A 26,806-nucleotide genomic window follows, 5' to 3' on the forward strand; every position below is an offset into this window, starting at 1 on the left:
TGCAGCTGTTTGTATCTCACAACTGTTTACTCCTCACTGCATAGAACCAATTTTACTGTGGAGGATTTCAGCATCACAAAAAAATCTACTGAAAACTAAAAAACATCTGCAGAGGCAAATATGGTTCTATCCAGCAAAAATACTTTAAAGCTTAGGAGCCTGAAGTTATGTTTAGCAATCAGGTATCAGAGTATTCAATAACATTTATAGCAATGTCATACATAGTTGCAAACACTGCTGCACAGAGTGCTAAAGACATGTGCACGCTCCTAAGCTTATATCAGCCTACCTAGGTTTACTCTTCAACAAAGGATACCAAGAGAACAAAAAATAAATTAGAAAGTTAGGTAAAATTGTTGCTCTAACTGAATTAACTGAACCTTGAGTGTCAGGTTTGCCTTCTGTCTTTAATGATGTATTCCTAAATATTCTGTGATATTGTATTTCTAATTAAACAAAAAAAACACGAAATGCTGGTCTGGATTCCAATATTCTTTTATTTTATTGTAAAAATGTTGTATATCGTTATATAGTCAAAAGGAGCATTACTTAATAAATGCAAACAATGTGTAACATATGCTGTATACAAACTACACTATTCCACCATTAACTTATACAGATCCACCTTCTAAGTGACATCTTCATCTTATTTAAAGGGACAGTCAAGTCCAAAAAAACTTTCATGTTTCAAATAGGGCATGTCATTTTAAACAACTTTCCAATTTACTTTTATCACCAATTTTGCTTTGTTCACTTGGTATTCTTAGTTGAAAGCTAAACCTAAGAGGTTCATATGCTAATTTCTTAGACCTTGAAGGTCGCCTCTAATCTAAATGCATTTTGATCGTTTTTCACCACTAGCGGGCATTAGTTCACGTGTTTCATATAGATAACATTATGCTCATGCACATGAATTTACCATGGAGACAGCTCTGATTGGCTAAAATGCAAGTCTGTCAAAAGTCCTGAAATAAGTGGGCAGTCTGTTGAGGCTTAGATACAAGGTAATTACAGAGGTAAAACGTGTATAATTATAACTGTGTTGGTTATGCAAAACTGGGGAATTGGTAATTAAGGGATTATCTATCTTATAAAACAACAACAATTCTGGTGTTGACTGTCCCTTTAAACCTGCTCTCATTTCATTACATTGCTTGATCAATCAATTTGTGTTACTGATATTGTGTCTCATTAATTAAATCAGTTTCCCCTCAGTAATTCCTCTGGTATATAACATGTACAATGCTAAGTATCTATTGCTATAAGTAAAGGTTTATCCACATGATGTGCACATTAAATATCTCTCAGATGTCAATCATTTGAGACTGATATTCTTGTTTATATAATTCTTTAACATTCTATTCATATAAAGACTCCTTTATTCTGTAAATGTAATTATTTCCTCCCCTATGTAAAACAAACGTACAACTCCTAACACTGGCATATTAATAAACAACACTGGGGGTGCTTTGGGGTGAATGATCACGTATGTACCGGTTACTGATATTGTGTCTCATGAAATAAAATCAGTTTCCCCTCAGTAATTCCTCTTGTATATAACGTGAACAATGCTAAGCATCTATTGCTATAAGAAAAGGTTTATCCACATGATGTGCACATTAAATATATCTCCCAGATGTCAATCATTGTAGTGGCTTTTGTAACTGGGAATTAGAAACTATTATTTACAATAGGATCCTTTCTTGACTCTTCTATTTTAAGAGTTTATACTCTTTAGGATACTCAGAAAATGTTTCTACACTGTTTATAAAGTTTCTTTTGTGTGTAAATAGTTTGTGTTTTGTGATACCTGACCTGCATAGAAACTTTTTTCCAGCTTCTAAATATGTGAAAGGTTTCTTCCTTTGTGAATCCTTTCATGAGTTTTCAGAATATCCATTCGTGAATAACTTTTTCCACACTCTTTACATGTGAACGGCTTTTCCCCTGTGTGAATAAGTTGGTGTCTTCGGAAAGTTGTCTTGTCTGAAAACATTTTCCCACATTCTGCACAAATGAAAGGTTTTTCTCCTGTGTGAATCCTTTTGTGGGTTAAGAGATTACACTTTTGTGAAAACTGTACTCCACACTCTGTACATGTGAAAGGTTTTTCTCCTGTGTGAATCCTTTTGTGGGTTAAGAGATTACACTTTTGTGAAAACTGTACTCCACACTCTGTACACATGAACGGCTTTTCTCCAGTGTGACTCCTTTCATGCTCTTTCAGATGACTCTTTATTGTAAAACTTTTTCCACACTCTGTACACGTGAACGGCTTTTCTCCTGTGTGACTCCTTTCATGAATTTTCAGATCACCAATTCGTGAATAACTTTTTCCACACTCTGTACATGTGAACGTTTTTTCCCCTGTGTGAATAAGTTGGTGTCTTCGGAAAGTTGTCTTGTCTGCAAACATTTTCCCACATTCTGCACAAATGAAAGGTTTTTCTCCTGTGTGAATCCTTTTGTGGGTTATGAGATTACACTTTTGTGAAAACTGTACTCCACACTCTGTACATGTGAACGGCTTTTCTCCTGTGTGACTCCTTTCATGCTCTTTCAGATGACTCTTTATTGTAAAACTTTTTCCGCACTCTGTACATGTGAACGTTTTTTCCCCTGTGTGAATAAGTTGGTGTCTTTGGAAAGTTGTCTTGTCTGCAAACATTTTCCCACATTCTGCACAAATGAAAGGTTTTTCTCCTGTGTGACTCCTTTCATGAATTTTCAGACTAATTATTTGTGTAAAACATTTCCCACACTTTGTACATGTGAACGGCTTTTCTCCTGTGTGAATCCTTTTATGAGTTTTCAGACTATTTATTTGTGTAAAACATTTCCCACACTCTTTACACGTGAAAGGCTTTTCTCCTGTGTGAATCCTTTCATGCTTTTTCAGATTACTCTTTATTGTAAAACATTTCCCACACTCTGTACATGTGAAAGGCTTTTCTCCTGTGTGAATCCTTTCATGATTTTTCAGACTACCCTTTTCTGTAAAACTTTTTCCACACTCTGTACATGTGAAAGGCTTTTCTCCTGTGTGAATCCTTTCATGCTTTTTCAGATCACTCTTTATTGTAAAACTTTTTCCACACTCTGTACATGTGAAAGGCTTTTCTCCTGTGTGAATCCGTTCATGCTTTTTCAGATCACTCTTATGTGTAAAACTTTTTCTACACTCTGTGCATGTGAAAGGCTTTTCTCCTGTGTGAATCATTTCATGCTTTTTCAGATCACTCTTTATTGTAAAACTTTTTTCACACTCTGTACATGTGAAAGGCTTTTCTCCTGTGTGAATCCTTTCATGCTTTTTCAGACCACTCTTATGTGTAAAACTTTTTCTACACTCTATACATGTGAACGTTTTTTCCCCTGTGTGGGTCGTCTCATGACCTATACGTTTTGTCATTTGTATAAAACATTTGACAAACTCTGCACATGTGTGAGGCTTCTCAACAGTGTGAATTTTCTGGTGTTTTAAAAGATTTGACTTCAATTTGAAGATTTTCTCACATTCTGTACATGTGATATATTTCTCCTTTGTATGAATCATTTGGTTAGACTGTAGACTTTTCCCTTCTTTAATATGTTTTGAAAACTCAGTAAATGTGTGTGGTTTATCTTCTGGGATATCAATTTCACTAGATAAGGCATAAATGTTGTCCTCTTGTTTGATGACTAAATTACTCTCTGTACATAATGATTGCTGCCCAGTTCCTGCCAATTCAACATCGTCTTTAACTATTTGCTGTGATATCCCCAATGTTTGTGAATAGTTATTGGTGTCTAAGACTTTAGGAGTTTGTGGTATTATTCTGATGCTTCCTGTAGTGAAGGATGGATAAGAACTATTCAGGTGTTTGTCTACATAAAAAGAAATGGAATAAAGAAAAATAAATACATTTTATTCTTTATAATACAATCCATCTTATTAAAAAAGTATTTTTATTCATTCATACTCAATAAAATGTCTTCTGTTTTTTGTTTATTTTTCAATGTATTTACCTGTAAAGCACAAATTCAAATAAAAAGGCAAACAATACAAATATTTCTATTTCATAATAAACTAGGTCATTGATGATAAAAAGTTAAAGGGCCACATTAAATAAGGTGCAAGTGGATAATGTTCTCAGCCAGAGAACAAATACATCTGTTTTCTGGGCAACATAGGTGTCAACTTCCAACCTCATTTAACATTGCATAAGCAAGTGCACAGAAAAGTCTGCCCGCTCATGCTTAAAGGACCAGTAAACACAGTGGATTTGCATAATCTACAAATACAACTTAACAATACAATACAATAGCATTTACTCTGACTTTCAAATGAGTAGATTTTTTTCTAGCAAATTTCAAAGTTATGTATATTTCCACTCCCCCTGTACCATGTGATAGCAATCAGCCAATCACAAATGCATATACGTATAGTCTGTCAATTCTTGCACATGCTCATTAGGAGCTGGTGACTCAAAAAGTGTAAATATAAAAGACTGTGCACATTTTTTTTAATGGAAGTAAACTGGAAAGTTGTTTAAAATGGCATGCTGTATCTGAATAATGAAAATTTAACTTGACCTGAGTGTCCCTTTAACCAGCTGGGTGAGAATATGATGTCTTAATCCTCACAGACTAATCATCAGTGTGAGATATTTTGAGATGCTAAGGAGCAATGATCTTATGCTACTTCTTAGCTTGTGATTGTGGTTGTTTGATTTATATAAACAACTAAAAACTGTATTACATTTAATAATACTCACTGTAAAATTAAGCACATAAATCAGTGGTGATTCTGGGCTGGGGAGCACTGGGGGAGTTGTGGGTGTCTCACACATGGGAACAATGTAGGCATAAGTGTAGTTATGGGTGTTCCATGAGCTGGGTCAGGGCAGGGGAAGGTGGAGTTGCCAGTGTTCTGAGTACAGAGCCAGGTCTGGGGGTGAGATTAGGCAGTTGTTGGACATGATCTGTCTAAAAGGACAGAGGGGGGAGTAGTATTTTTTACCCTCCTCCTCAGCCCAATGGGAGTTGCTCCTTCTTTATAACATCACTGACACAAATGTACTTAAATACGCAGATATAAATATAATAGTTTATATTTGTTTAATGAGTGATCTATTCTATTTTCCCAGTAATTAAAGTCAGTTTAATATCTATTTTACTCACCTAACACATATGAGTTCATGCTGATAACAGGCTCCAATATCTTTGGTCTGCAAGAAGGTTCCCTTATTCACTCCAGTTACAGAAATACCTGATATCTCTCAGTGCTCTGGCTGTGTCTGTAAAAAGTATATTAAATGGTTTAGACAGATAATAATAAATAATGGTTCAGATTAACTGTACTATGGTATAATTAAAGGCACACATAACAATTCATGTGATACAGATCAGCTGTTTAGGTTATTACATATGTGCTATTGAATCAGCACAAGCATTTAGTACAGTTAGCTCTGTGGGTGTTATAATTAGTACTCTGTGGGTGCTATAATTGGTCCATAAGTATTGATCTTTCCAGAACTTTACAATATAAGCTCAGGATTAGACAATCTATTTATGAGTGGGACATAGCACAACCTTACAAATATATTATATCAGTTATATGAAAGAGCAGCAAATAGTTTCAGTATATTTATAAGAATTTCAGTAGTGCTCTCCCAATAATATATGAGTATATGGCAGGGTTATAACTTAATATATTTTTAACAATCTTTCTTTAAACTAAACCCACAATCAATTATGCATCTACTAGAAACCAATAATATTAATATAAATACCTGAATTCTTTTTATTAGTTAATATCTATGAACACATTGGAATATATTTGTAATACCAGAATATGAGTCAATATTATATGCGTTAAAAAAACAATTTAAAATATACTATGCAGAGTTCATACAAGTTTACCTTTAAAACCAGCCTTTCATTCAGAGCTGCATTTAAAATATTACAATGAGACTTAAAGGGACAGTATACACTCATTTTCATATAACTGCATGTAATAGACACTACTATAAAGAATAAGATGCACAGATACTGATATAAAAATCCAGTATAAAACTGTTTTAAAACTTGCTGTCAGTTTGGCTCTGTTGAAAAGGTAGCTGGAAAGCCCACTGCAAGTGGCAAATAAGACACTTCCCCCCTCCCCCTTCTTTTGCATATGAAAAGACCCTTTACACAAACAGCAGCAAGCTGGAGAAGGTAGCTGACGGTATTCACATAAAACTTTGGGCTTGGTTAGGAGTCTGAAAATCAGAGCAATGTTATTTAAAAATAAGCAAAACTATACATTTATTTAAATAAAAAAAACTTCATGGGCTATATAAATAGATCATCTACAAAACATTTATGCAAAGAAAAAATGAGTGTATAATGTCCCTTTAAGGTAGCAGCTACAAACATTCAGCAATACGATTTACAGTGCTAATTTAAACAATAGTACAATATACACTTCTATTAAAACATCAGAAATTGTATATATTATTTGTGCCAACAATCATACTCTGAATTATAACTCTATATCTGTACAGATAAAACAATTTAGCATCAAGGATTTGTTTAATAATACATAGGCTATAAAATACTACTAAAAATACAGACTGCTCTCTTTAAATCTATTTACTATAAATTGACTATGTTTCTACCAATAACCTTTTATATATAAAAATTAGGAAAAACAGAATTTATATTTACCTGATAAATTACTTTCTCCAACGGTGTGTCCGGTCCACGGCGTCATCCTTACTTGTGGGATATTCTCTTCCCCAACAGGAAATGGCAAAGAGCCCAGCAAAGCTGGTCACATGATCCCTCCTAGGCTCCGCCTTCCCCAGTCATTCGACCGACGTAAAGGAGGAATATTTGCATAGGAGAAATCATATGATACCGTGGTGACTGTAGTTAAAGAAAATAAATTATCAGACCTGATTAAAAAACCAGGGCGGGCCGTGGACCGGACACACCGCTGGAGAAAGTAATTTATCAGGTAAACATAAATTCTGTTTTCTCCAACATAGGTGTGTCCGGTCCACGGCGTCATCCTTACTTGTGGGAACCAATACCAAAGCTTTAGGACACGGATGAAGGGAGGGAGCAAATCAGGTCACCTAAATGGAAGGCACCACGGCTTGCAAAACCTTTCTCCCAAAAATAGCCTCAGAAGAAGCAAAAGTATCAAACTTGTAAAATTTGGTAAAAGTGTGCAGTGAAGACCAAGTCGCTGCCTTACATATCTGATCAACAGAAGCCTCGTTCTTGAAGGCCCATGTGGAAGCCACAGCCCTAGTGGAATGAGCTGTGATTCTTTCAGGAGGCTGCCGTCCGGCAGTCTCATAAGCCAATCTGATGATGCTTTTAATCCAAAAAGAGAGAGAGGTAGAAGTTGCTTTTTGACCTCTCCTTTTACCAGAATAAACAACAAACAAGGAAGATGTTTGTCTAAAATCCTTTGTAGCATCTAAATAGAATTTTAGAGCGCGAACAACATCCAAATTGTGCAACAAACGTTCCTTCTTTGAAACTGGATTCGGACACAAAGAAGGCACGACTATCTCCTGGTTAATGTTTTTGTTAGAAACAACTTTCGGAAGAAAACCAGGTTTAGTACGTAAAACCACCTTATCTGCATGGAACACCAGATAAGGAGGAGAACACTGCAGAGCAGATAATTCTGAAACTCTTCTAGCAGAAGAAATTGCAACCAAAAACAAAACTTTCCAAGATAATAACTTAATATCAACGGAATGTAAGGGTTCAAACGGAACCCCCTGAAGAACTGAAAGAACTAAATTGAGACTCCAAGGAGGAGTCAAAGGTTTGTAAACAGGCTTGATTCTAACCAGAGCCTGAACAAAGGCTTGAACATCTGGCACAGCTGCCAGCTTTTTGTGAAGTAACACAGACAAGGCAGAAATCTGTCCCTTCAAGGAACTTGCAGATAATCCTTTCTCCAATCCTTCTTGAAGAAAGGATAGAATCTTAGGAATTTTTACCTTGTCCCAAGGGAATCCTTTAGATTCACACCAACAGATATATTTTTTCCATATTTTGTGGTAAATTTTTCTAGTTACAGGCTTTCTGGCCTGAACAAGAGTATCAATAACAGAATCTGAGAACCCTCGCTTTGATAAGATCAAGCGTTCAATCTCCAAGCAGTCAGTTGGAGTGAGACCAGATTCGGATGTTCGAACGGACCTTGAACAAGAAGGTCTCGTCTCAAAGGTAGCTTCCATGGTGGAGCCGATGACATATTCACCAGGTCTGCATACCAAGTCCTGCGTGGCCACGCAGGAGCTATCAAGATCACCGATGCCCTCTCCTGATTGATCCTGGCTACCAGCCTGGGGATGAGAGGAAACGGCGGGAATACATAAGCTAGTTTGAAGGTCCAAGGTGCTACTAGTGCATCTACTAGAGTCGCCTTGGGATCCCTGGATCTGGACCCGTAGCAAGGAACCTTGAAGTTCTGACGAGAGGCCATCAGATCCATGTCTGGAATGCCCCACAGTTGAGTAATGTGGGCAAAGATTTCCGGATGGAGTTCCCACTCCCCCGGATGTAATGTCTGACGACTCAGAAAATCCGCTTCCCAATTTTCCACTCCTGGGATGTGGATTGCAGACAAGTGGCAGGAGTGAGTCTCCGCCCATTGAATGATTTTGGTCACTTCTTCCATCGCCAGGGAACTCCTTGTTCCCCCCTGATGGTTGATGTACGCAACAGTCGTCATGTTGTCTGATTGAAACCGTATGAACTTGGCCTTTGCTAGCTGAGGCCAAGCCTTGAGAGCATTGAGTATCGCTCTAAGTTCCAGAATATTTATCGGTAGAAGAGATTCTTCCCGAGACCAAAGACCCTGAGCTTTCAGGGGTCCCCAGACCGCGCCCCAGCCCATCAGACTGGCGTCGGTCGTGACAATGACCCACTCTGGTCTGCGGAAGCTCATCCCCTGTGACAGGTTGTCCAGGGACAGCCACCAACGGAGTGAATCTCTGGTCCTCTGATTCACTTGTATCGTCGGAGACAAGTCTGTATAGTCCCCATTCCACTGACTGAGCATGCACAGTTGTAATGGTCTTAGATGAATGCGCGCAAAAGGAACTATGTCCATTGCCGCTACCATCAAACCTATTACTTCCATGCACTGCGCTATGGAAGGAAGAGGAACGGAATGAAGTATTTGACAAGAGTTTAGAAGTTTTGTTTTTCTGGCCTCTGTCAGAAAAATCCTCATTTCTAAGGAGTCTATTATTGTTCCCAAGAAGGGAACCCTCGTTGACGGAGATAGAGAACTCTTTTCTACGTTCACTTTCCATCCGTGAGATCTGAGAAAGGCCAGGACAATGTCCGTGTGAGCCTTTGCTAGAGGAAGGGACGACGCTTGAATCAGAATGTCGTCCAAGTAAGGTACTACTGCAATGCCCCTTGGTCTTAGCACCGCTAGAAGGGACCCTAGTACCTTTGTGAAAATCCTTGGAGCAGTGGCTAATCCGAACGGAAGTGCCACGAACTGGTAATGCTTGTCCAGGAATGCGAACCTTAGGAACCGATGATGTTCCTTGTGGATAGGAATATGTAGATACGCATCCTTTAAATCCACCGTGGTCATGAATTGACCTTCCTGGATGGAAGGAAGAATTGTTCGAATGGTTTCCATTTTGAACGATGGAACCTTGAGAAACTTGTTTAGGATCTTGAGATCTAAGATTGGTCTGAACGTTCCCTCTTTTTTGGGAACTACGAACAGATTGGAGTAGAACCCCATCCCTTGTTCTCCTAATGGAACAGGATGAATCACTCCCATTTTTAACAGGTCTTCTACACAATGTAAGAATGCCTGTTTTTTTATGTGGTCTGAAGACAATTGAGACCTGTGGAACCTCCCCCTTGGGGGAAGCCCTTTGAATTCCAGAAGATAACCTTGGGAGACTATTTCTAGCGCCCAAGGATCCAGAACATCTCTTGCCCAAGCCTGAGCGAAGAGAGAGAGTCTGCCCCCCACCAGATCCGGTCCCGGATCGGGGGCCAACATCTCATGCTGTCTTGGTAGCAGTGGCAGGTTTCTTGGCCTGCTTTCCCTTGTTCCAGCCTTGCATTGGTCTCCAGGCTGGCTTGGCTTGAGAAGTATTACCCTCTTGCTTAGAGGACGTAGCACTTGGGGCTGGTCCGTTTCTACGAAAGGGATGAAAATTAGGTTTATTTTTGGCCTTGAAAGACCTATCCTGAGGAAGGGCGTGGCCCTTGCCCCCAGTGATATCAGAGATAATCTCTTTCAAGTCAGGGCCAAACAGCGTTTTCCCCTTGAAAGGAATGTTAAGCAATTTGTTCTTGGAAGACGCATCCGCTGACCAAGATTTTAACCAAAGCGCTCTGCGCGCCACAATAGCAAACCCAGAATTTTTCGCCGCTAACCTAGCCAATTGCAAAGTGGCGTCTAGGGTGAAAGAATTAGCCAATTTGAGAGCACGGATTCTGTCCATAATCTCCTCATAAGAAGGAGAATTACTAGTGATCGCCTTTTCTAGCTCATCGAACCAGAAACACGCGGCTGTAGTGACAGGGACAATGCATGAAATTGGTTGTAGAAGGTAACCTTGCTGAACAAACATCTTTTTAAGCAAACCTTCTAATTTTTTATCCATAGGATCTTTGAAAGCACAACTATCTTCTATGGGTATAGTGGTGCGCTTGTTTAGAGTAGAAACCGCCCCCTCGACCTTGGGGACTGTCTGCCATAAGTCCTTTCTGGGGTCGACCATAGGAAACAATTTTTTAAATATGGGGGGAGGGACGAAAGGTATACCGGGCCTTTCCCATTCTTTATTTACAATGTCCGCCACCCGCTTGGGTATAGGAAAAGCTTCGGGGGGCCCCGGGACCTCTAGGAACTTGTCCATTTTACATAGTTTCTCTGGGATGACCAAATTCTCACAATCATCCAGAGTGGATAACACCTCCTTAAGCAGAGCGCGGAGATGTTCCAACTTAAATTTAAATGTAATCACATCAGGTTCAGCTTGTTGAGAAATTTTCCCTGAATCTGAAATTTCTCCCTCAGACAAAACCTCCCTGGCCCCCTCAGACTGGTGTAGGGGCCCTTCAGAAACAATATCATCAGCGTCCTCATGCTCTTCAGTATTTTCTAAAACAGAGCAGTCGCGCTTTCGCTGATAAGTGGGCATTTTGGCTAAAATGTTTTTGATAGAATTATCCATTACAGCCGTTAATTGTTGCATAGTAAGGAGTATTGGCGCGCTAGATGTACTAGGGGCCTCTTGTGTGGGCAAGACTGGTGTAGACGAAGGAGGGGATGATGCAGTACCATGCTTACTCCCCTCACTTGAGGAATCATCTTGGGCATCATTTTCTCTAAATTTTGTGTCACATAAATCACATCTATTTAAATGAGAAGGGACCTTGGCTTCCCCACATTCAGAACACAGTCTATCTGGCAGTTCAGACATGTTAAACAGGCATAAACTTGATAACAAAGTACAAAAAACGTTTTAAAATAAAACCGTTACTGTCACTTTAAATTTTAAACTGAACACACTTTATTACTGCAATTGCGAAAAAGTATGAAGGAATTGTTCAAAATTCACCAAAATTTCACCACAGTGTCTTAAAGCCTTAAAAGTATTGCACACCAAATTTGGAAGCTTTAACCCTTAACGTTTTTATATTTAGCCCCTTTACAGTCCCTGGTATCTGCTTTGCTGAGACCCAACCAAGCCCAAAGGGGAATACGATACCAAATGACGCCTTCAGAAAGTCTTTTCTATGTATCAGAGCTCCTCACACATGCATCTGCATGTCATGCTTCTCAAAAACAAGTGCGCAATACAGGCGCGAAAATGAGACTCTGCCTATGATTAGGGAAAGCCCCTAGAGAATAAGGTGTCCAATACAGTGCCTGCCGGTTATTTTACAAAATTCCCAAGATTAAAATAATTCCTCAAGGCTATGGAGTATAAAATATGTTTATATATAAATCGATTTAGCCCAGAAAATGTCTACAGTCTTAAAAAGCCCTTGTGAAGCCCTTATTTACTGTCTGTAATAAAATGGCTTACCGGATCCCATAGGGAAAATGACAGCTTCCAGCATTACATCGTCTTGTTAGAATGTGTCATACCTCAAGCAGCAAAAGTCTGCTCACTGTTCCCCCAACTGAAGTTAATTCCTCTCAACAGTCCTGTGTGGAACAGCCATCGATTTTAGTAACGGTTGCTAAAATCATTTTCCTCTTACAAACAGAAATCTTCATCTCTTTTCTGTTTCAGAGTAAATAGTACATACCAGCACTATTTTAAAATAACAAACTCTTGATTGAATAATAAAAACTACAGTTAAACACTAAAAAACTCTAAGCCATCTCCGTGGAGATGTTGCCTGTACAACGGCAAAGAGAATGACTGGGGAAGGCGGAGCCTAGGAGGGATCATGTGACCAGCTTTGCTGGGCTCTTTGCCATTTCCTGTTGGGGAAGAGAATATCCCACAAGTAAGGATGACGCCGTGGACCGGACACACCTATGTTGGAGAAATTATACTTCACCAGTTTGAACCAAATTGTATTTCAGTCTTTTAAAAATATCTTTAGATCTCCTCATTTGAAGGAAAGTTATTTTGCATAGATCAAGGTTAGTTTTAGCACCTTGCTTTAAGTGACTGTGTTCCAAGTATGGCTGCCAGTTATCAATCACCAGTCTCTGCAAATCACAAAAAACTGTCCTCCTTACATTTAACTTTCCTGTTATATAATCATTGGAAATCTTGTTTGGTTACGCCCACGTGCTTGTCCCTTCTGATTGGTTCACCCTGTGAATGTATGTTGCCAAGGAGATGCATTCTTTAACAGCCAATCATCTCCTGGCTGTAATACCTGTATCGCAACACCGGACCTTGTCCATCAGGGGGCAGCAGACAACACAAAACAGACACAGCAATACATTTAATCATTTCTAAACAGTTATCCCATACAATGATTAGTTTAAACAATACTATAACATTGCATCAATAAATTAAAATATTAATTTTAGAAGGGGTAGTATCATATCAATTTTCTAAATATTTTGATATGAAACATCATGTGTCTCCAAAATCATACTATATTAAAGCAAATTAATACTGCTAATTATTCCAGATTGATAACATTTAAAATCCTGACATTGCATTCATGCAAATACAGCATGTTTCCATTTCTAACAAATTCTGAATATATGAATTGATGCCTGCAATAGAAATAATTGTTAGAAATTATTTATGCATTCATATGTCTATTTGCAATATTATAAATGTAGTTATTATTCAATACAGCAATTATTTATTTAATATAATATGTTGTCTAAATATATGTACATGTATATATACACACAATGTATTCATTTCTATGCTGTCTGTTAACAATGGGTTTATTGCATTGCCTTTTAATCTATTACAGGTTTGACTTTATTTTTCATATATATTCAATACAGCAATTACCCCATTAATATAATATGTCCCGGCTCAATATATACATATATGGGTTATTTGAATTATTTCAAACAAACACACATGAAAAATTGGCATCATTCCTTTGCAAGATATATTTATTTTTATTTGTGCCATACAAAGACTGTAAATGCTAATTTGCTTGTTCTCTGTACAAGGAAACACTCCACAGGGGACAATTTACACATGACTGCTAAACCACAGTTCCCTTGGAAAATGTTTGTATCTTCAAATATCTTCCCAGACGGATCGGCATTTCCGTTGGAGGAAACCCATATATGGGCATGTATCTTGATCTAGGCACCATGTGTATCTTTGTTTGAAAAAAATCTAATCTCATCAAGTGGTGAGAGAAAAAAAACAACAATGTTTTAGTGTTAAATTTTCTGGAGATATCCTGTCTGCAATTTAAATATTGAGATGTGTATTCCAATCGTGGTTTTTTTTCAGTTAAATCCTGACATCAGAATTTCAATCCTACTTTAATAACACCTGATAAAAATGTGGTTTCATACATAAACACACTCCCCTGTCCTATCAACACATATCCATGCCAGTACATATATATATATATATATATATATATATATATATATTATATAAATGTTATTTACCTGTACCCTGACATAATAGATACAATCAATATTTTCTCCAGAAAAGAAATGTTGAATAAGAGTTGTTTAAATGTAAGTTAAATCTAATACTGCAGTATTGGTATTGTACTTCCTACTAATCTCACTGTCAGACATTTTGTAATTGTCATGTGCTCCACCCCCAGTCCTTTAACTTCTCTTGGTCTGTACTGCGTTATCTTAAAGGGACACTGAACCCAATTTTTTTTCTTTCGTGATTCAGATAGCGCATGAAATTTTAAGCAACTTTCTAATTTACTCCTATTATCAAATTTTCTTCATTCTCTTGGTATTTTTATTTGAAATGCAAGAATGTAAGTTTAGATCCCGGCCCATTTTTGGTGAATAACCTGGGTTGTTCTTGCTGATTGGTGGATACATTTTTCCACCAATAAAAAAGTGTAGTCCAGAGATCTGAACCAAAAAAAAAACAACCTAGATGCTTTCTTTTTCAAATAAACATAGCAAGAGAACGAATAAAAATTTATAATAGGAGTAAATTAGAAATTTGCTTAAAATTGCATGCTATATCTGAATCATGAAATAACAAATTTGGGTTCACTGTCCCTTTAAATCACACAACTAAAGGGTATGTGAGAGATAGGCACTAAAATGTTTATTTTCAATTGTTATCTATGACGGAGAAACCCTTGTGTTTACATAGAGTGATAACATAATTAGATATGTTCTCTTGCAAGCTAAACCAATTTAAAAGGATCATAAAATATACAGTAACAAAATGAACAGATGCATACTAACAATACAATAAACATGCTATGAATTTCTAAAGAGCAGTAGACAGTGATCAGCCAATAACAGACTTATATTTTTATATAACGTGAACTCCTGCATATGCTAAGTAGGAGCTGGTGCCACATAAGCTGTACTTTAAAAGAATTTGATAATGGAAATAAATTAGAAAGAACCAGCTATTTCAGATATAAAAATAAACCAAAATGTGAATTTTTCCATACGTTTTATATTTGATATAATTGTATAAGAAGTCTTTGAAACACATTAAAAGGGACAACAAAGTTACATTCAAACTTTTATTATTTAAATCTAAAAAACTATTTACTTCAATTATTAAATCTGTTAATGTTTTATTTTAATAATGAAAAACACTGAGTTTCATGTCCCTTTAAGTAGAAAAACATAATTTATGTAAGAACTTACCAGATAAACTCATTTCTTTCATATTGGCAAGAGTCCATGAGCTAGTGACGTATGGGATATACATTCCTACCAGGAGGGGCAAAGTTTCCCAAACCTCAAAATGCCTATAAATACACCCCTCACCACACCCACAATTCAGTTTAACGAATAGCCAAGAAGTGGGGTGATAAGAAAGGAGCGAAAGCATCAAACAAGGAATTGGAATAATTGTGCTTTATACAAAAAAATCATAACCACCACAAAAAGGGTGGGCCTCATGGACTCTTGCCAATATGAAAGAAAAGAATTTATCAGGTAAGTTCTTACATAAATTATGTTTTCTTTCATGTAATTGGCAAGAGTCCATGAGCTAGTGACGTATGGGATAGCAGATACCCAAGATGTGGAACTTCCACGCAAGAGTCACTAGAGAGGGAGGGATAAAATAAAGACAGCCAATTCCGCTGAAAAAATAATCCACAACCCAAATCAAAAAGTTTTAATCTTATAATGAAAAAAAAATGAAATTATAAGCAGAAGAATCAAACTGAAACAGCTGCCTGAAGTACTTTTCTACCAAAAACTGCTTCAGAAGAAGAAAAAACATCAAAATGGTAGAATTTAGTAAAAGTATGCAAAGAAGACCAAGTTGCTGCTTTGCAAATCTGATCAACAGAAGCTTCATTCCTAAACGCCCAGGAAGTAGAAACTGGCCTAGTAGAATGAGCCGTAATCCTTTGAGGCGGGGATTTACCCGACTCAACATAAGCATGATGAATCAAAGACTTTAACCAAGACGCCAAAGAAATGGCAGAAGCCTTCTGACCTTTCCTAGAACCAGAAAAGATAACAAATAGACTAGAAGTCTTTCTGAAATCTTTAGTAGCTTCAACATAATAATTCAAAGCTCTTACTACATCCAAAGAATGTAAAGATCTCTCCAGAGAATTCTTAGGATTAGGACACAATGAAGGGACAACAATTTCTCTACTAATGTTGTTAGAATTCACAACTTTAGGTAAAAAATTAAATGAAGTCCGCAACACCGCCTTATCCTGATGAAAAATCAGAAAAGGAGATTCACAAGAAAGATCAGATAACTCAGAAACTCTTCTAGCAGAAGAGATGGCCAAAAGGAACAAAACGTTCCAAAAAGTAATTTAATATCCAGAGAATGCATAGGTTCAAATGGAGGAGCCTGTAAAGCCCTCAGAACCAAATTAAGACTCCAAGGAGGAGAGATTGACTTAATGACAGGCTTAATACGAACCAAAGCCTGTACAAAACAATGAATATCAGGATGATTAGCAATCTTTCTGTGACAAAGAACAGAAAGAGCAGAGATTTGTCCTTTCAAGGAACTTGCAGACAAACCTTTTTCCAAACCATACTGAAGAAACTGTAAAATTCTAGGAATTCTAAAAGAATGCCAAGAGAATTTATGAGAAGAACACCAAGAAATGTAAGACTTACAAACTCAGTAATAAATCTTTCTAGACACAGATTTACGAGCCTGTAACATAGTATTAATCACTGAATCAGGCAAACCTCTATGACTAAGTATTAAGCGTTCAATCTCCATACATTCAAATTTAATGATTTGAGATCCTGATGGAAAAATGGGCCTTGAGATAGAAGGTCTAGCCTTAATGGAAGTGTCCAAGGTTGGCAACTGGCCATCCGAACGAGATCCGCATACCAAAACCTGTGTGGCCATGCTGGAGCCACCAGCAGTACAAACGAACGCTCCATTAGGATTTTAGAAATCACTTTTGGAAGAAGAACTAGAGGCGGAAAGATATAAGCAGGTTGATAATTCCAAGGAAGTGACAACGCGTCCACCGCTTCTGCCTGAGGATCCCTGGATCTGGACAGATACCTGGGAAGTTTCTTGTTTAGATGAGAAGCCATCAGATCTATTTCTGGAAGTCCCCAGATTTGAACAATCTGAAGAAATACCTCTGGGTGAAGAGACCATTCGCCCGGATGTAACGTCTGGTGACTGAGATAATCCGCTTCCCAATTGTCTATACCTGGGATGTGAACCGCAGAGATTAAACAGGAGCTGGATTCCGCCCATAGTATTCGATATACTTCTTTCATAGCCTGAGGACTGTGAGTCCCACCTTGATGATTGACATACGCCACAGTTGTGACATTGTCTGTCTGAAAACAAATAAACGATTCTCTCTTCAGAAGAGGCCAGAACTGAAGAGCTCTGAAAATCGCACAGAGTTCCAAAATGTTGATTGGTAATCTCGCCTCCTGAGATTCCCAAACCCCCTGCGCAGTCAGAGATCCGCATACAGCTCCCCAACCTGAAAGACTTGCATCTGTTGAGATCAGAGTCCAGGTTGGACGAACAAAAGAGGCCCCTTGAATTAAACGATGGTGATCCAACCACCAAGTCAGAGAAGTTCGAACATTGGGATTTAAGGATATTAATTGTGATATCTTGTATAATCCCTGCACCATTGGTTCAGCATACAAAGCTGGAGAGGTCTCATGTGAAAACGAGCAAAAGGGATCGTGTCCGATGCAGCAGTCATGAGACCTAGAATTTCCATGCACAAAGCTACCGAAGGGAATGATTGAGACTGAAGGTTTCGACAAGCTGAAACCAATTTCAGACGTCTCTTTTCTGTTAGAGACAACGTCATGGACACTGAATCTATTTGGAAACCCAAAAAGGTTACCCTTGTCTGAGGAATCAAGGAACTCTTTGGTAAATTGATCCTCCAATCATGTCTTTGAAGAAACAACACAAGTTGATTCGTATGAGATTCTGCAGAATGTAAAGACTGAGCAAGTACCAAGATATCGTCCAAATAAGAAAATACCGCAATACCCTGTTCTCTGATTACAGAGAGAAGGGCACCGAGAACCTTTGAAAAGATCCTTGGAGCTGTTGCTAGGCCAAAAGGAAGAGCAACAAACTGGTAATGCTTGTCTAGAAAAGAGAATCTCAGGAACTGATAGTGGTCTGGATGAATTGGAATATGAAGATATGCATCCTGTAAGTCTATTGTAGACATATAATGCCCTTGCTGAACAAAAGGCAGAATAGTCCTTATAGTCACCATTTTGAATGTTGGTATCCTTACATAATGATTCAATATTTTTAGATCCAGAACTGGTCTGAAAGAATTCTCCTTCTTTGGTACAATGAACAGATTTGAGTAAAACCCCAGACCCCGTTCCAGATCTTGAACTGGCACAATTACCCCAGCCGACTCCAGGTCTGAAACACATTTCAGAAATGCCTGAGCCTCTACTGGGTTTACTGGAATGCGTGAGATGAAAAATCTTCTCACAGGCGGTCTTACCTTGAAACCTATTCTGTACCCTTGAGAAACAATGTTCTGAATCCAAAGACTTTGAATCGAATTGGTCCAAACATCTTTGAAAAATCGTAACCTGCCCTCTACCAAGCTGTGCTGGAATGAGGGCCGCACCTTCATGCGGATTTGGGAGCTGGTTTTGACTTTCTAAAAGGCTTGGATTTATTCCAGACTGGAGAAGGTTTCCAAACGGAAACTGTTCCTTTAGGGGAAGGGTCAGGCTTCTGTTCCTTATTCTGACGAAAGGAACGAAAACGATTAGCAGCCCTGAGGCAAAAAGGCTCCCTTCCCCCCAGTAACAGTTGAAATTATTGAATCCAACTGAGAACCAAATAATTTATTACCTTGGAAAGAAAGAGAAAGCAACGTTGACTTAGAAGTCATATCTGCATTCCAAGACTTAAGCCATAAAGCTCTTCTAGCTAAAATAGCAAAAGACATATACCTGACATCAATCCTAATGATATCAAAAATGGCATCACAAAGTTATTAGCATGTTGAAGAAGTTTAACAATGTTATAAGCATTATGGTCTGACACTTGTTTCGCTAAAGCCTCCAACCAGAAGGTAGAAGCTGCAGCAACATCAGCCAAAGAAATAGCAGGTCTAAGAAGATTACCTGAACATAAATAAGCCTTCTTTAGAAAGGATTCAAGCTTCCTATCTAAAGGATCCTTAAAAGAAGTACTATCTGCCGTAGGAATAGTAGTACGTGTCACACTCAGCCGCTGGGAAGCTCCAGCTGTCCTCTCTGTGTGCTTGATTGACAGGTAGTCTGAGCCGCCCCTTCCTGATGATGTCACTACCAGGCTTTTTATTCCGGGCTTCCTGTTTCCTCAGTGCCCGTTTGTTTGTTTCTCTTTGTGGCTCCTGTGAGGACTTCTCTGTGGAATCTCTCTAACTGCCAAACTCTGCAAAGACTGACTATCCTGGGTTAATCCTCTAACTTCCTGATAACCTGTTGCCGAACATTGCAAGTACTATTTATTCTGCGAATCTCTCTATCTGCATGTTTACCTGTTGCCAAAACTCTGCAAATACTGGTAATTCAGTGTAAACCTTCAAACTGCTTGATATCCTGTTGCCAAACATTGCAAAGACTGTCTATTCTGTGAAACTCTCACACTGCATGTTTACCTGTTGCCAAAACTCTGCAAATACTTGTAATTCAGTGTAAACCTTCAAACTGCTTGATATCCTGTTGCCAAACATTGCAAAGACTGTCTATTCTGTGAAACTCTCAAACTGAATGACAACCTGTTGCCAATCCCTGCAAGTACTGATTAATCTGTATTTACCCTCAAACTACCTGTTATCCTGTTATCTAACTCTGCATGTACTGCCTATTCAGTATAAACCTACAAACTGCCTGATAACCTGTTGCCAAACTCTTCAAGGACTGACTACACAGTATTAACCCTCAAACTGCCTGATAACAAGTTACCTACTCCTGCATTATTAACTGTTTCTTGTTTACCCTTCCTCTGTCTGAGTATAAGTGACTATCCCTGCTCTCCTGATTCTGTGGAAGACTTTTCCTGTAACCAGTTCCTTACTCAGAAGTCTATTTGGCTGATATCTTGAATTACTTTGGACGCAGGCTAACCCTGCTCCATATTGTGAGTACATTGTTTTTTAGAGGTTGTCGTGGGATCACGTCCTAGATTAAACTCAGAGTGCAAGGATGTTGTTTAAGTTCGCCGTAGCATTTGGGTCTTCTTCTGGACTTTTCCTAACTTGACAGTACAAACGGGCCATAATATGGACCCTGATGAGTTATCCAGGGCTGTGGCTCTACAAGGGCAACTTCTGGGAAATCATTCTGCTCATTTGCAATCTTTGGATTCCAAGCTTAACCAGATTACTGCTCTGCTACATAACCTCTCCGCTCCTTCTCTAGCTTCTGTGACTCCTTGTAATGTCAAAGATACTATGTTGTAGTATGAAAAAATATAAATGAATCACAACTGCTGAGTTAATAGGATTTGTAGCAAGGTTTAAACTAGATAATAACATGGATTACTAAAATAAGTAATGTCAGAATCCGAGTGTAAACTTTGCAATTTGTTATATGGATAAATAGCATTAGATATTTCTATAGCTGTATCGAGTAAATGATTACTGGAGGAACAACAGAAAAACCATGACTATAACCAAAGGAAAAATGAAACAGTGTTAACACGAAAAATAGCTACTATGAAAATATAAAGCTTTACCACAATATATCAGGAATTATGGGCAAGTATGCGTAGCAGTTATTGCATAAAAGATAGTAGCATGAAAAATAAGTAAGAGGTTACAGACTGTACCTGGAGGGTAAACAAAGTATTTAGAAAGTTTAAGGAAAAATCTCACAGCTTGAATTGGGGAAGCGGTTGCAGCGCTGATGCCGAAGATGTTGGCGTGTGACGTCACAGCTCCACGATGCAGGGCGGAGGATTAGGCTGAATGAAGTAGGCTGACAGCAACGGCTTGGGAAAAAATGTCAATCCGGTAACAAAAGATGTAGGCTGGTTTCAGCAAGATAAGTTTGGTGAATCCGAAAAGATGTAATTTAGGATGAAATCCAAAGAGGTAAATTAGTGCTCAGTTTGAATCACACTATGGTTAGTGGAAAACAATAACAAGCAAAGTGGAGAGGGGGGAGGAGGCTTAAATAGCATAGCAGGTAAATTGATCAGAGAATTAAAGGGATATTCTCAGTACAAGTAACAGGTTGTTATTAAACAATATGTAAACGTGACAGGATGCTCCCCTAAATGATCCACTCCGTGGATCAGGGATGAGGACGATCCGGATTCTGTTGATGGAATTGCGAGATGAGTCTGGGGGCAGATATATTGACAGCTGGCTCCCAAGAGTCATGTTCCGAAGTGTAGCCTTTCCATCTTATCAGATACTGTAAGTTACCCCTATACATTCTAGAGTCAAGTATGGATTTAACCTCATATTCAATGTTGGGATCAATGGAGATAGGAGGTATACTTTGGCGTGAAGTGGCATCACGTACAGAACGGTAGGGTTTTAGTAGGGAAACATGGAAGGTAGGGTGTATTTTCAGAGTGCTAGGTAATTGTAACCGAACTGCATTCTCATTTATGTTATCTGAAAAGGACCAATGAATAATGGTGAAAGTTTCTTGCTAGGAGTATTAAGATGTAAGTTTTTGGTTGACAGCCAAACTAGATCTCCAAGGGAGTACCGTGGTGGAGCCATCCTTCTTAAGTCGTAATAAAGTTTCTGTTTGGTTTTAGCTTGTTCAATAGCGGTCCTGACTTTTGCAAAATTAGAAGTGATGGAATTTGTTAAATCAGAGATATATGGTAGTGAACTGATTTGGGGTAGTAGTTGAAATGTTGGATGGAATCCATAGTTAATGAAGAATGGAGTCTGGTTTGTTGTGGAATGTACTGTGTTGTTGAAGGTAAATTCAGCATAGGGCAGATGTTGAGACCAAGAGTGTTGGTCGAAATGACAATAAGACCTTAGGAATTGTTCAATGCTTTGGTTAGACCTTTCAGTCTGACCATTAGTCTGAGGATGATAAGAGGTTGAAAGTCTTTTGTCAATATTGAAAATCTTGCAAAATTCAGTCCAGAGAGAACTAGTAAACTGGGAGCCACGGTCTGTTAAAATGCGTTGAGGGAGACCGTGAAGTCTGAAGACGTGTAGTAAGAGCAAATGTATAGTTTCGGCAGCGGTAGGTAGCTTGTGGTACGGTATAAGATGTATCATCTTACTGAATAAGTCCACCACGACAAGGATAGTAGTATTATTGGAGGATCTGGGGAGATCAACGACATAATCCAAGGCTATGTCGGCCCAAGGTCGTGATGGAGTAGGTAAAGGCATGAGTAACCCATAGGGCCTATGTTTTGATCTTTTAGTGGTAGCACAAACTGAACAGGTGTTAATGTACTTCATTATGTCGGTATTCATATCAGGCCACCAGTAACTCCTTTTAATAAGCTCTTGTGTCTTGTGGATTCCGGTGTGTCCCACAAATAAGGATTCATGAGCTGAATGTAATATCAAATCTCTGATAGAAGGGGGTACATATAACTTCTCATCAAAATAATAAAGGGAAATCTGTTTCATTTGTAACTGTTGAAGAGGCTTAGTTTGATCTTTATGTTGTTCTTCTCTTAGGAATGGAATAGAATCAATGAGAAACAACAGGTATTTATTCTCTGGGATTACAGATTCTTTTGGAAGACAGAGATCGGAGGGAGTAGGCAGTCGTGAGAGAGCGTCTGCCTTCTTGTTCTTACTAGCCGGTCTGTAAGTGATAAGGAAATCAAATCTGGAGAAATACAGATTCCAACGAACATGTCGTGCAGTGAGGGTTTTCGTACTTTTAAGGTACTGTAAATTCCTATGATCAGTATACACTATGGTTGGGTATGTCACACCTTCAAGGAGATGACGCCACTGTTCAAAAGCAACCTTGATAGCCAGTAACTCTTTGTCACCCACGGGGTAATGCAAGTCAGGAGCCGTCAAACATCTTGAATAAAAAGCTACGGGATGTAGAGGTTTCTTTAGGTGTTCTCTTTGTGAAAGAACAGCTCCAATAGCATAATCGGAGGCATCAACCTCTAATACATATTGGAGTTGGTTGTTAGGGTAACGTAATATAGGTGCAGAGGTAAATTTTTGTTTTAGGAGATCAAAAGCCTTTTGGGATTCAGCAGTCCAGATGAACTTAGTATTTGATTTTGTGAGGTTGGTAAGTGTTTTGGCAATTGCTGCAAAATTGTTTATAAATTTTCGGTAAAAATTTGCAAAGCCAAGGAAGCTTTGTACCTGTTTCTTATGACTTGGCTCTGGCCACTGTCTTATGGTGGTGATTTTTGAGTCATCCATCTGTATGCCAAATTCAGAAATCTGATAACCAAGAAAGGTGATCTGGTTTGTATGAAATATACATTTCTCGGCTTTAGCATATAAAGAATGTGAGCGTAAGCGTGATAATACCTGTCTGACGTGTTTTATGTGTTCTTCTAATGTTTTTGAATAGATCAAAATATCATCAAGATAGATTACAATATAGGTGTCAAGAATATCTTTGAAAATATCGTTAATAAAGTGTTGGAAGGTTGCCGGGGCGTTGCAGAGACCGAATGGCATGACGGTGTATTCGTACAAGCCATAACGAGTACGGAACGCCGTCAGCCATTCGTCTCCTGCCCTCATACGAACGAGATTATATGCACCTCGAAGGTCAAGTTTAGTGAAGACCTTGGCACCTTCCAAACGCTCAATTAGCTCTGGAATAAGGGGCAAAGGATACCGATTTTTGACAGTAACCTTGTTCAGCTGCCGGTAGTCCACTATGGGTCTTAAACTGCCATCTTTATTTTTTACAAAAAACATACCGGCCGCAGCGGGGGAAGTAGATGGTCTGATGAAACCCTTCTGTAGATTTTCCTCAATATATGATTTTAAGTGTTCCAGTTCAGGTTTGGACAACGGGAACACATGACCGCAAGGTATGACTGCACCTGGTAATAAATCAATAGGGCAGTCATAAATACGATGCGGCGGTAGATTTTGAGATTCTTTTTTACTGAAAACATCAATAAAGTCAGCATAAACATCAGGTATCTCTAGATCAGTGGAGATTTGAGGTGGTTGTAAAAGCAGAGTAGGGTAGCAAGTGGATAAGCAGTAATCAGAATTAAGCTTTACAGTTAGATCTGACCATGAAATCAGAGGGTTATGTAATTTTAACCATTGTAGGCCTAAAATGAGAGGGAAGACGGGGGATGTAATGACATCAAAGGAAATGTACTCCCTATGGTGGTCTGGTGTGGATAGGAGCAATGGTATTGTTTCATAAATTACCGGTCCAGAGGACAAATCCTCCCCATCAATTCCCCTTAAAGGTACAGGAGCCTTTTTTTTTATAAGTGGAATTTTATTTTTTGTGGCAAAAGACACATCAATGTAAGAGGCAGAAGCACCAGAGTTAATTATCCCTGAAACGTTCACTCGAAGTTGATCCCACTGCAAGAGAAGGCATAGGTTACAGTAGCTTGCAGAGTGTGACACAGCATTTAAGGAATAAAAAGGATGGGAGTTCTTACCCTTATTCTGTTTCTGGAGAATGGGACAGGCCTTGACAGTATGCTCTTCTGATGCACAGTACATGCATAAATTCTGGGAGCGCCTTCTTAACTTTTCTTGATTCTGTAATGTCAAAGATACTATGTTGTAGTATGAAAAAATATAAATGAATCACAACTGCTGAGTTAATAGGATTTGTAGCAAGGTTTAAACTAGATAATAACATGGATTACTAAAATAAGTAATGTCAGAATCCGAGTGTAAACTTTGCAATTTGTTATATGGATAAATAGCATTAGATATTTCTATAGCTGTATCGAGTAAATGATTACTGGAGGAACAACAGAAAAACCATGACTATAACCAAAGGAAAAATGAAACAGTGTTAACACGAAAAATAGCTACTATGAAAATATAAAGCTTTACCACAATATATCAGGAATTATGGGCAAGTATGCGTAGCAGTTATTGCATAAAAGATAGTAGCATGAAAAATAAGTAAGAGGTTACAGACTGTACCTGGAGGGTAAACAAAGTATTTAGAAAGTTTAAGGAAAAATCTCACAGCTTGAATTGGGGAAGCGGTTGCAGCGCTGATGCCGAAGATGTTGGCGTGTGACGTCACAGCTCCACGATGCAGGGCGGAGGATTAGGCTGAATGAAGTAGGCTGACAGCAACGGCTTGGGAAAAAATGTCAATCCGGTAACAAAAGATGTAGGCTGGTTTCAGCAAGATAAGTTTGGTGAATCCGAAAAGATGTAATTTAGGATGAAATCCAAAGAGGTAAATTAGTGCTCAGTTTGAATCACACTATGGTTAGTGGAAAACAATAACAAGCAAAGTGGAGAGGGGGGAGGAGGCTTAAATAGCATAGCAGGTAAATTGATCAGAGAATTAAAGGGATATTCTCAGTACAAGTAACAGGTTGTTATTAAACAATATGTAAACGTGACACTCCTACTGCAGCTGCTACTAGCTCCAATGCTGTCTTTAACCCTCAACCTGTTGGACAGTATATACCACGAATCCTACTTCCAGATAAATATGACGGTAATCCTGAAGAATGCTGTGGATTCCTTAAACAATGTCGTTTACACTTCAGAAACAATCCTCAAGTTTTTTCCAATTCTACTTCCAAGATCACCTTTATTATTTCCCTCATGAAGGGTAAGACTCTAGCCTGGGTGTCTCCTCTTTTAGAGAAGAATGATCCTTTACTACAGGATGTGGAATTATTTGTGTCCATTTTTTCTTCTGTTTTTGACAAGCATGGGAGGCCTGCAGCTGCAGAGGCAGGATTGTTGGATCTGAGACAGGGATCCCTTTCGGTAGCTCAATATGCTATTGAATTCAGGACTTTAGCCGCAGAAACTGATTGGAACCATGGAGCCTTACAGGCAGCCTTTCGCAAGGGACTTTGCGAACGCTTTAAGGATGAACTTGTATTTCGGGAACTCCCCGATTCATTGGAGGGTCTTATCAATTTGTGTATTACTCTTGACGCCCGGCATTCTGAACGTCTTCAGGAGAGAGATAGGAATCAGAGTTTCTTTGTTAAATCTTCTTTTCGTCCTCCTATTCGAACCTCAAGTCTGTCTCATAATAATTCCCAATCTCCTGAGTCTGTGGAACCCATGGAAGTAGGAGCTATTAAATTGTCGGAAGCTGAATACCATAGAAGGCGTACTCTTGGATTATGTCTGTATTGTGGTACCAAAGGACATTTACTGAAGGACTGTCCTATCCGGCCAGTAAAAGCCAAGGCTGAACGTTTGATAGAGGGACAGAGTTAAGCCAGAATCCCATGTCTTCCCTCAATTCTAAACTTTTTGTTCCTGTAACTATCTCTTTTGGAGACACCAAGTTTCGAGCTCAAGCCCTCATTGACTCTGGAGCTGCTGGAGTTTTCATTGATTCAAACTTTGCTGACTCTCTCAGGATTCCTCTTCAAGCCAAGAAACAGTTAATTAAGGTAACCACTATTAGTGGACAGCCTTTAGGTTCTGGTATCATACAAAATTCTACCATTCCTCTTCTTTTGTCTGTGGGCATACTCCATTCTGAAGTTATTCGTTTTGACGTCATCAGTTCTCCCCACATACCGTTGATTCTGGGGTT

The 26,806-nt window shown here is 38.6% G+C and overlaps 1 protein-coding gene across 1 annotated transcript; it reads right to left on the minus strand.

The window, feature by feature from the left end:
• Positions 1-479: 479 nt before the first annotated feature.
• On the minus strand, positions 480-25,010 carry LOC128659845 (oocyte zinc finger protein XlCOF6-like). The gene is made up of 3 exons (XM_053713422.1): positions 24,708-25,010; positions 5,164-5,279; positions 480-3,867 (listed from the first exon to the last, which is right to left on the minus strand). Exons 2-3 carry the CDS (start codon positions 5,180-5,182, stop codon positions 1,841-1,843), a joined length of 2,046 nt encoding a protein of 681 aa, XP_053569397.1. The 5' UTR covers positions 5,183-5,279; positions 24,708-25,010; the 3' UTR covers positions 480-1,840.
• Positions 25,011-26,806: the final 1,796 nt, after the last annotated feature.

The sequence above is a fragment of the Bombina bombina genome, chromosome 5 (assembly GCF_027579735.1).
Source record: "Bombina bombina isolate aBomBom1 chromosome 5, aBomBom1.pri, whole genome shotgun sequence".
In the NCBI taxonomy this organism is placed as follows: domain Eukaryota; kingdom Metazoa; phylum Chordata; class Amphibia; order Anura; family Bombinatoridae; genus Bombina; species Bombina bombina.